General features: G+C 43.8%; 1 protein-coding gene across 1 annotated transcript; it reads left to right on the forward strand.

Annotated features, from left to right (window-relative positions):
• The first annotated feature begins 1,561 nt into the window (after positions 1 to 1,561).
• DACT2 (dishevelled binding antagonist of beta catenin 2) lies at positions 1,562 to 14,846 on the forward strand. Its single transcript, XM_064648912.1, has 4 exons — positions 1,562 to 2,155; positions 7,876 to 8,008; positions 9,481 to 9,768; positions 12,261 to 14,846. The coding sequence occupies exons 1-4, from the start codon at positions 1,916 to 1,918 to the stop codon at positions 14,057 to 14,059; spliced, it is 2,460 nt and encodes an 819-aa protein (XP_064504982.1). The 5' UTR covers positions 1,562 to 1,915; the 3' UTR covers positions 14,060 to 14,846.
• Positions 14,847 to 17,898: the final 3,052 nt, after the last annotated feature.

Below are 17,898 nucleotides of genomic sequence, written 5' to 3' on the forward strand. Positions count from 1 at the left end.
ACTGAAGCATTGCTCTGCACAGGGAAGTTCTGTGAGATGAATGGGGAAGGAAGAAGAGTAGAGGTATATTCATTAACGAAAAAAAAAACCAAACAATAAAACATGTTTTAGGTGATATCATACGAGTCATATCTCACACACTTGAACTAAGCACTGTACAACAGTCATTCCTGTTCCATCTGCAGATGGAGACATCTGTTATTAGTTGTGCACAACATGTCAGAACAGGGCCTCTCTGGACCCCTTCTGACATAGTTCAACTTTGCAAGGTAAACATCATTCTCAAATCTTCAAGCTACATAAAAACTGTTGAAAGTGACATTATGAAAGCAAAGCTTGGGTTCTACTGAGACTATCAAACAATGTGTTGCATGGCACCTGGTGAACAAACACGGGAATAATTTGACTCTCTGCCCCCCAGCAAGAGCTGGATTTGACATGACTCTACTGCTTTTAACATTTGTAAAGCTAGGGACTGCTACAAGGAAAGTTAGCCTGGCTACAGTGCTCAGTGGTGGGCATAGCCACCCACAGGTGGTGTTGAGAAGAGGCTCCTTGAAGAACAGATGACAGAGCAACTGGTTCCCACTCACCAAAGTCCTGTATCCCAGCACAAAGTCAAGTAACATTCAAATTAAAGTATGACAGCTTTTAAAGATATGACACAGGGTGAATAGAACATAACCACAGACAGATAGGCTATGCATGTGCTTACTGCCTTATAAGGAATCATACATCTTTCCCGAAATTATGTAAATCAGGAGTGTGGCACAGAGTTCTCCTGGGATCTGTAGGATCCAAATGCTTCCTAGTTCAGTGCAGGCAGTAGAAAAATTAAGTCTCCTGTAGCATGATCTCCACTGTGTTCATTAGGCTCTTGGTATCAGGGCTTCCTCTCCCCCGCTGCATCACTACAGACTACACATTCTGGTTTTGCTGCCTGCTAGCCAGCTATCTCTGAAGAAGCTGCAGCTGCCTGTCTTGGGAGCTTTAAATGCTGACATTACCTGGTAGCAACAGCACCGTAGCCTTGAATTTCCACGGCTGTGTTTTCACATCCCATTTAAAGCAACTCCTAAGCCCTTCATATTACTTTGGGGCGGGGGAGAGGGCTGAGCCACACCTTGACCTCAAGACAGGACTCTGCCTTGCTTCCAAAGTGAGAATCAACAATTCAGTACATGACAGCGAACTTGTGCAGTGAGATCCCAGTTGGGTCGGTTCCTGGAGAGCAAGATAAGGAGTGCCAGTGCTGTGCCTAGCTGGGGGCACCACCAGCCAGGAGGAGAAGCGTTGGAGTTACAAACGCCACGTTTTTGTGAGGGAAGCATTGCTATACATGGGAGCTCACAGCACCATACCCTCGCATCACTTCCACTTGCACGCGGCTGCAGCACGACGCTGGGCTCAGCTCCGATCTCCGCAGCATCCCTGGGGCTCGCTGCCGGCCGGGACCGGCGCTCTCGCCCCGGACCTGCCTGCTGGCCCCCCAGGACCTGTCTCTGCCCGGAGAAGGCGGGTACCCGACCCCTCTTCACCCCCGGGGCGGGGGAAGAGGCGAGAGCAGTCCCCCGGGCAGGGGCAGGAACGGGACAGGCGGGAGCCGCCCCCTGTGCGGGGCGGGGGGAGCGCCGGGCACGGGCTGCTCTCCTCGCGTATCCACCCGAGAGGTGGCCCCGGCACTGCCTGGAGCCGCAGCCTCTTCCCTTCGCTCCCGCCCTCCCTCTCTCCCTCCCCTGTCCCCACCTCTTCTCCAAAACCGCAGGAGCCGCTGCAGCTCCGCTTCACTCGCTCGAGTGCCAGCGGCGGAGCGGGGCGGTCAGACCCTGCCGCAGGCACGGCCCGGGGCGGGAGCAGCCCCGCCGCCTCCCCGCCGCCCCACTGCCATGGCCGGAGCCGCGGCCCAGCGCTGACGATGCTGCTGGGCGCCCCGCGGCCGGGAGGCTGGGATCGCGGCCGGGTGGGAGAAAGGCTGCAGGCGGCCCTGGCCGGCCTCCAGGAGCTCCAGGTGCTGCGGGAGAAGCAGCGGGAGCTGGTGCGGGCCGCCCTGGCCATGCCGCAGCGGCCGGCGGCGGGCGGAGAAGAGCAGCCCGTGTCCGCCCACAGCAAGGAGCACCGTCTGGAGGCCACCCTCTCCGCCCTGAAGGAGCAGCTGGTAAGGGACGGTACGGCACGGGACGCCCCGTTACCCGGCTTCGTGAGTCCAGCCGCGGTGGTGACGGCGAGCGGAGGGGAGCGCCCGCGGGCTGCCGGACACCCGGCCCCGCCTCTGCAGCCGCCGGCGCCGTGACGGGACCGGGAGCAGGCAAGCGCTGCAGCCGCGGCCCCTGCGCTGCCCCCGCCCCGCCAGCCGCAGCTCCCCCCGCTGGCAGGTGCGAGTCGCGGCTACAGCCCCGCTATAGCAGGCGGGAGCTTCCTTTCCTCAGGCGGGGCTCACCTGGGCGGCCCGAAACAGACAGCGCTGGTAGCGGGCTCCGTGCCAGGAGAAGCGCTCGGGAGTAGTTGTTAATCCGGCACCGCTCATTCACCGGAGCCGGGGAGTAGGTGATGATTAACTTCAGCAGTACAGCGCTCGGCTCTCAGTGGCAGCAGCCGTTTGCATAGGAGATCAAAAGGCACACGGAGGGAGATACACATGCACAGACTAAGCGCCCAGGGGTTCGGGTGGGCGTGTGCGCGCACACCTATGTGTGCCCGCGCGGGTGTGCGCCCGTGGGAGTCGATCCGCCAGGAAAGGCTTCATGGGCCAGGAGCACTTTGTTCTTTCCACGGATTGCGTGATCAAAAGGGAAGAATAACTGAATGCCAGGCCTTGTATTTAAAGTGTTACGTTGGCAGCTTGCACAGCTCTTTTTGTGAAACTGGAAAAAACTGAATTGAAGCTGAAACGAGTTTCATAGGTGAGACAACAATCAAAGGGTAAAGGGCGTTAATCTCCAGTGTGGGCAATTACACACTTCAGTAAACTCAGACTTAATTCAGAATTTTTTCCTTTCCTGTACTAGTGGAAGGCTCGGCCACCAGTTATCAATCAGGTGTGAAAACAGCGTGGTTATTCGCTCCCCATAGGCATCTTTATCAGGCAGCATCTCAGAATAAAACTGGCTTTAACCTTTAGGGAAACCTAGCCACCACTCTGTGATATGCAGCAGGCATATCTTGATTAAGAAGACGCAGGACAAGTGGACGGTCAGCCTCTTGATTACCTGTCATTGATAATTTTAAGAAATTACTACATTTTTTCTTCTTTTTTTTTTTTTTAATTAAACAAAAGAATTGAAGGCATTTATTGCCTGTCTGGGGCTTCTGGGGTAACAGAATCACCCAATGACCTCTGACCGTAGTGACTGTACTTTTTCATGTCAGCTGTTGTGCTTTAATTACTCCTTTGTTTATATATTTTTCAAATAAAATATTAAATTGAAGGTTGGCTTTTCAGGACCTTACTGCTGCCTTTCAAAGCTTTCCAAGCACGTGGGAAAAACTAGCCATTAAAACAGTAGGAAAAAACAGCCTTTAATTGCTTCCCTTAGAAATGTGGGAGTTGAGTGGACAAAAGTAACTCTGTACATCTCTGGAGAGGGATGGATTTCACCAGTAGGTGCCAGTGCAATTATGGGAAACGTGTTTCTTAGGGTGCCTGGAAGGGAGGTGTTCATAAAGCTTGAGAGTGATGACTACATAAATCCAGGGTTAGGTTCTTCAGCAAAAACAGAGTTCTGTGAATGCTTAAAGTAGTGATATAAAGCTCTTCTAATTGACCCATGGCTCTGGAAGCTTTTCAGACAGTGCTGCTCAGGCGTACTTGTTACCTTTATTGTTTTTTTCCCCCTGCAAACTGCAGACATATATTTGAGTAGAGGTGCAGACCTCAAAGCTGCTTAATAGCAAAGTAAACCCAGTTGAAAACAGGCTTTTCACAGTCCCGTTAGAAGTAGTCCACAGGTCCTAGGATCTCAGCGACCACAGGTGGAAAACTTTCTTGGTGACTCATAAGCAGTGTATTGCACTCAAAACCCATGAAAATTCTGTTCATGATTGCAGGAAATTAGGTTAAAACTGAAAACAACAGAAAATGCAAAGCACAGCATTCCTCAAGGCGTGTTATGTCTTTGTTGTTGTTGGCCCATGGATGATAGAGTATGTGATTGCTGCTCTGTAAGATTTCAGATTGAGAAACTCATTAACAATGTAAATGTAGCTTTGCCTTGCAGTGTATCTTGATCCAAGTTTTAAGGAGGGCTGTAGCTCTGGGCTTTAGCATGGTCCTGAGTTAATTCATAAAAAGTTTGGTCCTTGCAACATAAAATCGGGAAGCTGTGTCAGCTGGAGCTGGCTCAGGGCATCTCAGTGATGGAAAGAAGGCAGATAAAAAGTCAAGCCAGGCTTCTATAATGGTAGGGTAAGAAACAGAAGAGCAGAGTCAGTACCCTCAAGGACTCAAGTCCCAGTAGTGGAAACGAGCGGAACAAAGCCATCAAGTGCCGTGGGGACCAGGTGCAGATGCCATTCCAGAATCCCAGTCTTCTCCCTAACAGCGTTTACCAGAGACAGACAGCAGCTGGCCTGTACTCTAACAGCCTACATTCTGATGTAGGCAGTCTGCTGCCCCTAACAGTCACATCCTGTGTTGCCTCAGCCAGTGACTCTTTTTGGTGGCCAGGGTCTCTTCTGGCAGCTGCGAATTACTACAGTGCCAGCAGGGTCAACTCTGTAGTAGAAGAGGAGCAGAGTTAAGTGATGCTGCCCACCGCCAGAGATCCCAAAGCTACTAAACTTCTCTTAGCCGAACAGTATCATGGTGATATAGAGGAAAAAGAAGAGATGCAAATTCAGGCTAATGCAAAGAAAGAAATCTATGATCACTGTTCAAGTAGGTGGATATCAAAGGCTACAACACCCAGTATTTTCTCAGCTCTTTCCTCAGAGGACATGTTTATAAACCATTTATTTGATTTGAATCTGATGATTTTGTTTTTGCAAGCTTTCAGATGATTTATGATGTTATAAAAATGTGAGAAGGGACACATTATATTGAAGAGAAAAAAGCAAACACTTGATACCCAGCATTTTACACAGAACTTTTTTCCCCTTTAGATAATTTTAAATAGGAGAAGACATCTTTTAAACCAGAGATATTTTTTTTTAATAAACTAACTTCAAGTTTTGTCAACTTGAGAGAAAGTGATGCTTCCAGAAGGAATTCAGCACACTCTAGAATACAGGTCTAGGATAGGTGATATTAATTTTCCTCTGAAATCGGCTGCTTTGCACCATCAGTTACAAAAAGATCCAAAGGTCTTTTAGATGGGCAAAACCAGGTAAGAATTCTATCTTTTGTGCATTCCAAAATACAGTCAGATTAATAGAACTATCAGGTGCTAACTACAAACAATAAGTGTCACACACACACCCCTTTATAACACATTAATAGTTGAGAATAGTCAAGTATGACCAGTGGGTTTTGGTGCCTTAATTTGAGGTGTCAGCTTGTGTTGCTGTAAAGGAACCTGCTTTTCAGAGAGTGTTCTTTATTCTGAAAAATGTGTGGTATGGTGATATGCCAGATTTGGCTCCTCAAAACTGTAATCCATTCATAGTACAAGTTGTTTTGGAAAGTTTGGTCCCACGCTGTGCAGTGTACAAAAGTCTTCACAGCTGCATTGCCCAACGCAAACAGATGGTTTTACCTGTGAGGTTTTGTCACTTGTAAAATTCATGTCGTGAGTTGAGAAAGAGTGAGTTTTTGAGTGCTGCTTAATGTGGGTATTGGAGCAATAACAGCCTCAAACAAACACACCGGAAAAGTCATTCTTATCCAAATGGTTAGAGGAATGCTTCTCCTCCCTGAGTGCAGAAGTAGTTAGCTGAAAGATCAAAGCTATGGAGTCTGCTGGAAACCCAATGGTGTGAGACACCATAAAAGAGTTAAAAACGATGATGTAAATCATGTGTGTTGGTTAAAATGCTGTGAAAGCGCAGACAGAACCTAGAGGTATAATAAATAATGTTTGAATACCTGAGAGCCTTGTGGCCTCTCCGTCATTAATCAGAAACCACAGGCTGAGGGATTGGCTGGCAAAACATTAATCATTAAGCAATTAATTCCAGCCATGAAAACAAAACTTTGTGATTTCCTGAGTAGGTGGGATTGAAGAAGGCATGGCATGGTTTTGCTTTTTTGTCAGGAAATAAAGAAGTACTGACAAGGTCATACATTCATCATTCAGATGGGATAGAAAATCTCCTTTATTATCCAATTCTTCTCTTCCTTTTGGTTATATGAAACAGGAAAAGGGAAAATCACCATGGGTTTTCCTAGGAAGCAGTGATGAGCCATTTGAGCTTAAACCTTTCTAGAAGTGTGATGCTAACAAAAAGGGGCTTTGTTTCTTGTGTCTTATATATTCCTCCAGCTGTCTGTAAAAGCATAATAGAATACCTTTTTTTTTTCTTCTCAGCAGCATCACCAGCCCTAACAGTTGTTTTGTGAAACTTGGGACATCTGTCTTTTGTCTGTTTTTTCTGTTTTCCTTCCATCACAGTTCCTAATCATTTACTGATTACTTTAGGATCTTAGCATCTTTCTTTTCTTTTAGTATTTATAGCTATGGAGAAACCTAAAAATGCAAATATTAAAAGCTGAATAATCCGTACGAAAGGAAAGTGAAGTTGAAAATGTGTACATACTGATTTTGATTTTCTGCACATCATTTAATTTTGCAGATACTTTAATTGGTTCTAGAGACCTAGATTTTTTGGTTTTCATATTTGAGGTTGGAAATGCTGCTAGAGCTGCCACTTGTGTTGTTAAATGTGAGCTGTACACATAAAGAAGAATGTTAATCATGTTTTTCTTGCAATTACTGAGTGGAAACCCATACCCTCAAGGGCTTTGAGCACAACTTTTCAACCAGCTTCAAGAGACCACCTTTCTGTATAACCTTACTGTAAAGTACTGTAGGATGCATAGTGAGGTGAGATATAATTAGAAGCTGCCTAAATAGTGACTGGGCTTTAGGTAATTTGCCAAGTGCTATGTGAGAAGTTTGTCACAGAAACCAACTGTGGTTCTTTGGCTGGTACCTAACGCCTGGCCATCTGCCTCTCCAAGCTGACAGCACAAATACTGGGGGAGCAACTGCGGGAGCTGTTACCTCAGATCAGCCTGGTCATTGCTTGCAGTAGACGACAGACATTGTTGCTGGCTTCTGAAAGATTATTGACAAACTTGAGACACCTTTTATTTTAAATACAGTAATTTCCCCATCAGTATTTAAATACTAGCTGCCTCTTGCATGAAATGGGTGAAAATATCTAGCCACGAGACATGCAAGGAAAACTTGCAGCAAAATAGACGTCACAATTCTTGCAATGTATCCTTTCAACTATAAACACGTCATCAAAGCCAAGGGTTTTACTACATTGAGTATGCTGCCTTAACTTTGTGTGGCAATAAGGTACCTCTACATACAGCAGTTTGCTTTCATCAGGCAGACAATCCATAACGTTTGTCTCTTCCTCTGCTCAGAGGCAGAGTGCAGTACATATAAGAAAATGTTAATTAGTTAAAAGATTGCTGTTCTCTTTAGAGATAGAGTTCCTGCCATAAGTGTAACAATAAACCCAAAGTTTAAAATTTGAGAACATGTTCAGCTGGGCAGAAGACAATATATACTGAGAAACAAAATGTTTTGTCCTTGTCTTATGTCAGTGTCATTACAGAGAGCCAATTGCAACAGTCCCTAACTAAGCAAAACACTTAATGAGAGCAGAATCTGGCTGGCACAGGTGGCCTGAATTCATGCATTGTTGCTGAGGTTCTGATTGTGATTATTCTTCATTTCCTCCCTCTTCCCTTGACTTGTGATTTAGTCTCGTTTGAGGAGACAGGATGTCGGCTTGAAAAGCCACCTGGATCAGCTAGACCAGCGAATAAGTGAGCTGAAATTGGATGTCAGTAAGACCTCCAGTGAATACTTGGATAGTGACAGCCGGCCCAGCTCAGGTAATATGCACTTGACTATTTATTTCATGGGGTGTGGTGCTGGGAGAACTGAAGCAAAACTCCCTGTATTATTTGGTCAGAAACAGTGTCCCATGGCTGAGGTAGAGAGTAGTCATCTGGCACAGAGCTAACTCGCAGAGCTGATAGGAATTCTGCTGAGAAGCTGATTTAGTGGAAAGCATTCGTTCACTCAAACAGTATTTTTTCTGGATTTTTTTTAATTTTATTTTAAAATTAACCTTGTAGCCACACATGGAAGGAGGAAGAGACATGTAGTTATTAATTACCTTAATTAATTATTATATACCTTAGTTATTAATTACGTAAATTAACTATCCAGTGTAGAATGACCATTGGCAAAGTGGCTAGAGTACTTAAAAGAAGTGAAGGATCCATATCAATGCTCTACTTGAATCCAGGAGGGTTCTGAGCCTCACTAAGGCTTTGAAGATCACTAGTATTGGAGTGCTCCAGCCAAATGAATGTTTGATCATTTATGGAGAAACAAAACAGCTCTATTAAAAGACACTGAGAAAAAACACCTCAAAAGTTTGCTGAGTAAAGATCTCACGAACAGAAAAATACTGGGTATTAGGTTACTGGTGTGATTCACAGAGAGAGTTGTACTGCAGACTTTTATAGCTAGGGTGTCTGTTAAAACCGTTTTCTGTTATCTAGTCTGAGACAATGAGAGTAGTTCTTTATAAACAGAATTTTGGAAAGCCTCAAGTCTTCAGTGAGACAAGGAAAGATTTATTTTCTTTTTATGCATCATACAGATTTGCAGCCTAGTGCTTAAAGGGGACATAAAACGTGCAAGTTGCTGTTGAGCGTTTAAGTTCAGGATTTGTGCACTTAGGCACATGCACATAGTTCAAAAGGAAACAGCTTCTTTTCTGTTATAGAGAGGAATAATAAAAATTCCTGTCTTGAATTTATACAGAGCCTTTTTTAATACTTCCATAATTACTTGGCAATGATCTCAAGACCTGGAGAGGGAAGATAGCTTCCATTCTCTGCTCTTAGACATTCCATCTATCATAGGCTTGGCAGCTCTGGTCACAAGCTAGTTTTACTCTACTTTCCCATCCAATATGTGTTTCTATTCACCCAGCGCAAGTTACAACAGTGTAAGACAGCCCTATTTTACACCAGTTGCATAATAGTCCCCAAAGACGTTCTCCAGTGAAGAACTGGGCGTGATGGTGCTACACTTCACCCCATCCCACCCTCAGAACTAAGCAGGCATGTGTGTGCCAAGCTGGCTCAGGGCCTAAGTAAATATGCAGAAGCCCTGTAAAGTTTGGTTGAATTAGAGTATACCTCTGCTAATGTTACCTAAATAAATGATCATAAATTTAGGCTTGTGGCACATAGCAAATGAAGATTTATTGTATTCTCTGTATTTTTCTTCTACAGAGCATGTTTAGTTGCTGTAAGTATGAAATATCCTATTTATTTTAACTCTGCAGGATTCTATGACCTGAGCGACGGTGGTTCTTGCTCACTATCCAATTCCTGTACCTCTGTGTACAGTGAATCCATTTCCTCCTCCCACACCAGTCTCTTGCCCAGCTCTCAACACCCTAAAGCAAGGCTCAGTGTGTTTGATTACCGACCCAAGTCTGCAGATGAAACTACTGTGCACACCACCAGCTTCCAACAGCAGGGGACCTACGTCAGTGATGGATGTCAGATTACAGCTAGCAGAGATGTTTCTGCAGCTCCTGCCAGGTCCAGACCAAGGCCAGTTTCCACAGGTAATTGATGGCAGAACTGGATACTTCATTCAAGAGAAGAGCAGATTCCTGGTTATTCCTTTTAGGACCTTGTATGCCAATGTTTAATCAATATATAACTCTCCTTTTCAATACACAAAAAGAGAATTGATCAAAACCACAGAGCCAAACGGTTTACTGTCCAACTTTCACTTGTCTCCATACTCAGATATTTTTAAACAATATCAAATACAAGGATGAAACAGTAACAAATACATGGATGAAACAAGAACAAATGTGAGGCCTCTGCATTTAGAAATGGAAAAATACTTTAGTGTATGAGATAAAATTTTAATGAATGTTGAGATATTTTTTTTAATTGACCTGCATGTGAAATCAGAAAATTTTCAGTATTTGAAATACTTTGTGTGAAGGTGGAGGAATGTATGAAAGATCTAAAGTGAACTCAAAATTTCCTATTTATTTTAATTAATGTGGACTCAAACAATAACTCTTTTTCATAATTTATTGTGTACAGTTAGGGACAACAGAGGCCAAAAGTTAATTCTCTAGAAAGCAGTCATGAACCTAATAGTGGATCAACCATGAGTTTGCATCATACCTTTAGACAAAATGTACAAGTCCATTAACATTCCAAATCTCTTGTTTACCATCTGTGAAGTGACATCATATCACTTCTTATTATGGATTCTTCCATGGCCTCAAAGCAATCTTTTGTTAGTACAATTCTTATAGTGATCCTGTGAGATGTATGACAGTTCCATTATAGAAACAGAGAAGCCATAGGGAACATCATTCCAAGTACCATGCCACTCTGGATTCATTCCCACAACTATTTGATGTGAGCTAACTCACCTCTGGCTTGCTTGGAATAGAAACAAAGACCTGTTCTATACCTATGTGTGCAGACACACCTGAAGAGATGGCGGTAAATTATAGCATAAAAGCAAAGTCTTCTCAAGGCTTGTCAAAGGCTGGGGATTAAGCTGAGCTTAATGATCCATGACTTCCACGTTCAGATTACAGATCTTTTGCTCAATCAGAAACTTTCCTGCCTTGCAACATTTTGCTGAGACCCCAGGGACTTTACGGATTTTTGGATGTAGAAATAGACTAGCAAAAAAAGGAATAGTTGATATTGAGGGATGTGGGAGAGGGGCTACAGACCTCCTTCAGACATCCTTTCTTTTTCCACCACCATCTCCCTTCTTCCTGGCTACAACCTCTTACTTCCTTCCATATGAGAAACATAAGTAGTGGGGTAGTAGTGAGTGTAGTCTTGAAGAAACAATTCTTACTCAGTTGACCACGCTGCAAGCAGTGAAGCAAGATGTTACTTCAGAAAATCATCATTTGGAGAGGGGAGGAAATTTCTCTTTTCCACTCCTTAGCTTGTCCCCACAGGTAACTGCAGGTACAAACCAACTGCTGTTTCTTTCAGTGGCAAGCAGAAGGCTTACTGAGACACCACAAGCACAGCTTTCTTCTGACAGCTTCCTGGTTTGTTTGTATGAGAGAGCACCATGCTGCCAACAGTTTCCTAAAGAATTGTCATTATGAAATTAAGTTGTTTGAGAAACAGTCTTCCTAATCTTTGCTGTAGCAGATCTGTGAGTGCCTCAGGTAGGACACTGCAGACAACCCCAAATTTTGGAGTCTTTCCGAAGCGTCCTGTCACAGGACATAAATAGCCACTGTTTGGGAATTACATGGTTGAGTTTGATGGTTGGGTTTCATGTTAGCATGAAGCAGCCAGGAAAGTGGTTAGGTGAGGATTTGTTGGCACTGAAGTCTGCATTGTTGTACAGAAAAATCCAAGATAACTGATTCCAGTATGCTTAATCCCAGAGATAACACAGCATCATAATGCTCTACTGGATGATGCATCTGAATGGAATAACCTTTCTTCACACAAAAACACAGCCTTTCCTCTCTGTGCACAGGGAATGCTTCTGAGGGAAAGGTGCAGGTGCAGCAGTCAAGAGTAACTTACAGCAACCTTGACAGTACTCCAGAATTGAAGAGACCTGAATTGGTGGCCATAAATGTCATCTTCAGGGATTGCTCTTTCCACCTGCCTGAGTAGTTAACCTTAGATTTTTTTTCCTCTGTCAAAGTAAAGGTTCTTTAATTCATTCTTCTGTGGCTTCTCTGCTAAAAAATAAAAGTAATCCCTTATTTTTGTTTAGTTGGGTTCCCATTATGTGTGACATTTTAGAACATTTTTATATATGCACAGATTTACTTTCATCCAAGTAGCACAGTTTAAATTTCTTGCAAAGGTGAGAGTTTTATTATTGGCATTAAAAGGCGTTCTAATCTCTGTTATGCTTAGGTGAATAAAAGATTTAAAGTAATTCACTGACCTTGGAAGACTGAAATTACTTTCTTTATTCATGCTACTGATTTTAGTAAAAGCCATCACATCCCTGAGATAGCACTTTTAGCATGAGCCAGTTTGAATGTAATTGTCTGTGATTTAATTAGGTTGTTTATTTTCATCCACCGTGTAGGTGACTTGGAAAGACTCACTCCAGCAGATGCTAGATTTCAGAAAGAGACGGATCCCAAATCCATATTGCCTCTGTGCCGTAATGGAGACATACACTTGCTCAGCGTGGACCCCAAATTCCAAAATGACTTGGTCTCCAAGAATGGCATTGATGTGTATCCTTACCCAAGCCCCCTTCATGCTGTGGCTTTACAAAGTCCCCTTTTCTCCCTGGTGGGCACATCCCCAGAACTGGACTTCCAGGCTCCTCCCAACAAACCTATGCCTAGTGTGACAGGTCCCAGCTTGATTAGGACTAGGCCAACCACTGAGGCCAAGCCAGGGGGTTACATCAATAAATTACTGCAGCTGACGAGATGCAAAGGGAACAGTCAGGCTGATGCCAGTGAATGGGTTCCAACAAAGAACCAGCCAGCCGCAATGCACCAGAGACTCATTATAACCCCCAGCGCCGGCGGAGTGAAAATTAACAGCAGCAGTAGCCAGCTGGAAAAACAGGCGAGTTCTCTGGAAAGTAACAAAGCTGAAGGGAAGCTGTCGAGAGAGGTGTCAGAGGGGGAATGTGCCAAGCAGCATGAGACCATGCGCTGTGTGAATGAAGAACAGCCATTCACTCGGCCTGATACAGAGCCATCAGCTGTGAATAGTTGTTACCCTGCCAAATCAGCAGCAAGGGGTTCTCCTCTGGCAGAAGCAATGGATAGCAGCATAGAGCACAGTTCATCATACTCACAGCTGTGCCAGGAGGACTCTAGCCCAGAAACTTGGAATGCTAAAGCTGTCCCACCCAGAAAGCTGCCCCTCAAAAGGTATGACAATGCCAAATCGACTAGCACTGGGGGTCATGAGCGAGTGGCAGGAACTGAGTTTGTTCATGCTCAGTTTGTCCCTGCAGAATCCCACCAAGTCCGGGTAAAGTTTGCCAGCTCCAAAACAAAGGCAGTGAAGATAAAGAGGAGGAACAGTGAAAAGGTACTACGGCCTGGGAAGCAAGCCTTCTGCATGGAGAAGGCAAGAGGGTCCCATGGGGCTACCAGGCTGCCTGCTGAGTGGAATCAGCCCCAAAGGCCACAAGGAGTGAAGAATCTCGTGCGGAGACCGTCTTATTCTGGTGACGTGACTGGCAGGTCATGCTCAGAATCTAGTCTGTTCCCTGTGCAAGTCAGGCTCCCCACCGTGTCATCCAGGCCAGAGCTCTACGGAGCCTCTGCCAGTGCACTGCATTCCCTCGAAGCAGCTTGTGTAGACACGGCCAACAAGAAGAAGCAGCGCAAGTGGCAGTCCACAGTGGAGATCTCTGCCAAGGCCAACCTGGCCAGCGTGTCTCATAGCTTTGGCCTGGGAGCGCCAAGGCAGCCAGCAAGGAGAGCCGGTGTCCTGCGCACTGTCAGTATGAGGGCTCGCTCCAAGAATCAGCGCCACGGAGATTATGCCAAAAGCGAGTCAGACCACTCAGAGTACTCTGCAGAGTGCGCTTCCCTCTTTCACTCCACAATCGCAGAGACCAGCGAAGGGGAGGTCAGCGATTTCACAACTAACCGTTTTGGGGACAGTGAGTCCAGTGAAAGCGATTTGGATGGCAGCAGTAACAGTAGCAGTCTTGCCCTTGACTACGATGAGGGGGATGAAAGTGAACTGATTTGGCCTGAAGGTTCAGTCAGACAATCAGGGACTGTCCAGGCCTCTTCCAAGCCTCTTCCCCCTGTGCCCAAAATCTGTCGCATCAAAGCTTCAAAGGCACTAAAGAAGAAGATAAGGAGATTCCAACCTGCCTCTCTGAAAGTCATGACCATGGTTTAAGGGAGAGCAAGCATCTGTTTCTTATAGTGAGGTATCCTGCTCAGTCTCATTTGCAAAACAAGAGAACCTATGTGCAGAGAAAAGGACTCACTTAAAGGAACTGTGAACAATCCCTGAATCTACACAAGGGATTTTGTTAATGCCTGGACAGAAATGTCACTGTATCCAGTTCCCTCTTTTGCCATTTCTGTAAATATGAATCTCTGTATATTATGTGATGCCTTTTTTTACTACCCAGAAGGGTCACCATGGTGAAAATAAAAACATCCTCTGCCATAAGATTTTACAGGCAAACCTTGGTGGTTTGTTAACTATATGCACCCACTGAATCAGTCCCAGACAAAAAGGCTTCCTAAGAGGAAAGTGTACTTACCTCTTGTGAGAAATTCTTTGCAGTCTGAAGTCTGCATTAACCATCTAGCTCTCATTGTGGTCATATGGAAAAGCTCTGTGTTTGACATAGTTTTGCTTTCTTTCAGATCAACCATCCCGTACCTTCTCCCAAACATCAGGAGGATGAGTCTGTTCTTCTATAAAAACATAGTATGTTTAATCAAGAAGACAAGTGTATTTGTGAATAACAGGACTTCAGTTTGTTTTTTTTTTTTTCAAAACTGAGAGTATAGGGTTGTTTTTTTCAACCCTCCTCTTTATTTTCCATGTTATTGTTCATTTGTTGAATGGATGAAAGAACATGAGGGCTCTGTGTCACAGTATATGAATAGCTGGGACTGAAATTATAGCTTTCCCCCTGAAATTGCAAACTCAATAAATATTATTTAATGTACTTCTGAAAGTTGTGCTTGTCTGACTTTGATGTCTAAAGAAGATTATTCTCTAATGTCGTGTCAGGAATGCAGAAGAGCTTTTTTTGGTGAAACAGATCTGTGTTTTTATGATCACTGCAGAGGTGTTCATTTATATTTTCAGAGGATCTCTGTAGCTCACTCAGAAACAGCGTCTATTCACCCTCTACCTCAGGAAACCTGAGGTTAAAACACCGGCTTCTAAATGAGAGAATTTGAAAGCAGCATTTTTGTTGAAGACAGGGTAGTGTTTAATGACTCACTTAAATTGATGCAATTTTGTCACAAGACACTCTTAATTTAAAACATGTATTTATGTAACTGTAATGTGTTTTGAATGCATTTTAGGGCACCAATGTGAAGCTTTGTGTCAGGGTCTAAGAAGTCAATTTTTTGTGTTCAGATAAGTAGTCCTAGTTCTTTCCTCTGAGTACAGCAATCTGGAAGCTGAGCTGAAGTTTACCCTGAATTTATAAAATAGCAGGTATTATCCTCCTATCCTGTTTCAGTGCCCAATCTGAATACATTCCTGGCTTAGGAGATACAGGCATTACCTCATTCTGTATTGGGTCTGAAACAAAAGGCAAGTACTTTGCAGAAACTGGGTAAAAGAGTGCTTGTTTACTCCAAGGATTCATTAGCAAACAAAAGTATTGAAAGACTAAACTTTTACCCAATGTCTTCTATTCTTTGGAAGCTATGTTATGGTTTTAAACCACTCAGTTTTCAAATAATTTTTGGAAAATAAGAACACTAAAAGTTATGTAAAGCGATTTAAGTCAAGTATTCTAGCTAGCACTTACTGTAACTAGGGAAATATTATGTTTTAGAGAAATATGTTTAAACATTTTTTCATGGTTCCAAGAGTATTGGACATAATCACCCAAGTAGGATTAATGGAAGAATTTCACAGGTCTGGCAGTGGTTTCTTGTTCAGCATGTCTAGCAACAGAACAAACAAAATAGTGATTTATGCTTTGTTGACTTTTTACACCACAAAAGGATTCTTTTTTCCATTTACACAAAAGGTTTCATTTGGAGCAGTGTGTCAGAAGTTACATATGATCCTTTAATCCATGGATTTTTCTGTGTTGGGGTGGGGTTTATTAGTTACATAGGAATTTTGAGGGTGTTCTTTTCATGAAGGAGGAAATTGTTCCTAAGTAGAAAACTGCTCTGGGTTGTAGCATTCTGAAACCTGGTAAAAACTGCCGCCCAGTAGCTCCCTGCCCATTTATCAGAGTAAGCTCAAACAATAAGTTTGTGGTCCCACAACTCAGTAAATCCTGCTTTAGGGTTCTTAATACTCCGTCAGAAATGTTGCCAGACACATGATGAAAGTGCTGATCCAGAATGAACTCACACTGCCAATTCAAATAAAGAAAAATGATGACTTAATTTTGTACTGACAGGTTTTATGCCAGATGAGGTATCGGTGCTTCTACAACTCACACTTTCTGCCAGATCAGATACCATCTCTCCTCCCAGTGCCAGCATAAAAAGCCAACATAAAAGGATAAATCTGACACAAACGTCATCCCGTGCCTTGGCTAATTTGACAGAAACATGATTATGTGCCCACACTTGACCGAGGGGAAACCTGTAGTGCTGGAGAACTCCAGCAATGCAGAGAACCTGCTCTTAGGTGCCGAGGCATCACCATGTGCAGTGATGCTACTGAGTTGTGACTTTTTGGCAAGGGCAGAACTGGTAGCGTTACCTCTCTGTACTCTGGGACATTGAACCTTCTACCTAGCACTGCGCTTCGGAAACACTGCTTTCCTCTGCTGCAGCAGAAACTACACTGGGACCAGAGCTCTGGAGGGAAGAAATAGAACAATGCAAAGCAGGGCAGGAGGTATGGGTGGCTGATAGTCCAGATATCCTAGAACCAAAAATATGATAATAGTTCAGTACACTGTAGTATATTTTGTTGGCAAGTACACTGAGAATTTTGATAACCACTGGGTATGCGTGTGATGCCTCTGTCCATCAGAGATTGAGCTGACAGCACCCCAGAATACTGCCTAAGCAAATATATCTGGAACATACTAAAACCAAAAAATGTCAATAAATACTCTGATGCACTATTCTTTCATGTGTATCTACTAAACATCATAAAAACATCTTTCAGGTTCATATGAACCCTCATCGTGAAAATAAGGGTTGCCTAGCCTTACTCATGGCCATACAAAATAGAAATATTCACTGTCTATTTTCCCTTCCAGAAGGAATCCACAAAATCTCTTTACCTCGCAGTACCTTAAAAGGCCCAAGAGAATGCAAAAAATGTCGGTGATTCAATTAGAAGTCTAGCACCAAACCTGATACATTTCAGGAGCCAGAAGTTTAGCACTTTCACTGTGATTTGATTAGCAAGTGTATGGCCACTTCAGAGCAGCTTTATGCAGTGTCTCTCTCTGTTGCAGTAGCTAACATCTGTCATCATTGCTCCAAGCTCTAGTGAATCAAAATCATCCACTGCTGAAATCTGTGTGCCAGATCAGCAGTTTCCCTCTGTCATAAGCAGACATTTACAGTTAAGTGTAGGAGCAAATTGCTCCTAAACCACAAAGGAAAGAAAAGAAAGTTAAAAAGAGAGAACAGAAAGGGAATTAAGGAAGCTTTAAGAGCAATTTGCAGAATAGATCATAATTATGATTTTAAAAACTTCATTAATCCTTTTATTGCTCAAACAATTTTGGAACTGGATAATTACTAGCCTTCTTGGCCATGACACAATCTTAAATTTTCAAGTCCACATCCATTACCTAAACCACAGGACAGAGTCAGAGAACTGATGTTTTGTTGTAGGCACCATCCTTCAGACCAGATCTTTGTTTGGAGTGACTTCTGCTCTAGCAGGGCACTGGCCAAAAGAAAGGCAGTTACCATTTGGTACATCTCAAAACCAGCTATGACTGATTCTCATACTGGTGAACCTGATCCCAGTGGACACTATAAGTCTGTGCTGGAGTCTGTTTTGTGTTTTCTTCCCCATCCTAATCTGAAGTTCTGAAGGGGTGGGAACTG

Source organism: Pseudopipra pipra, chromosome 3, assembly GCF_036250125.1.
Source record: "Pseudopipra pipra isolate bDixPip1 chromosome 3, bDixPip1.hap1, whole genome shotgun sequence".
In the NCBI taxonomy this organism is placed as follows: Eukaryota; Metazoa; Chordata; class Aves; order Passeriformes; family Pipridae; genus Pseudopipra; species Pseudopipra pipra.

Bases quoted from the DNA above. Each gene is read 5' to 3' on its own strand.
- DACT2 (XM_064648912.1), top strand. From the start codon at position 1,916: ATGCTGCTGGGCGCCCCGCGGCCGGGAGGCTGGGATCGCGGCCGGGTG. The intron at 8,009-9,480 runs GTAATATGCACT...TTAACTCTGCAG, and splicing joins TGACAGCCGGCCCAGCTCAG to GATTCTATGACCTGAGCGAC. The intron at 9,769-12,260 runs GTAATTGATGGC...TCCACCGTGTAG, and splicing joins ACCAAGGCCAGTTTCCACAG to GTGACTTGGAAAGACTCACT.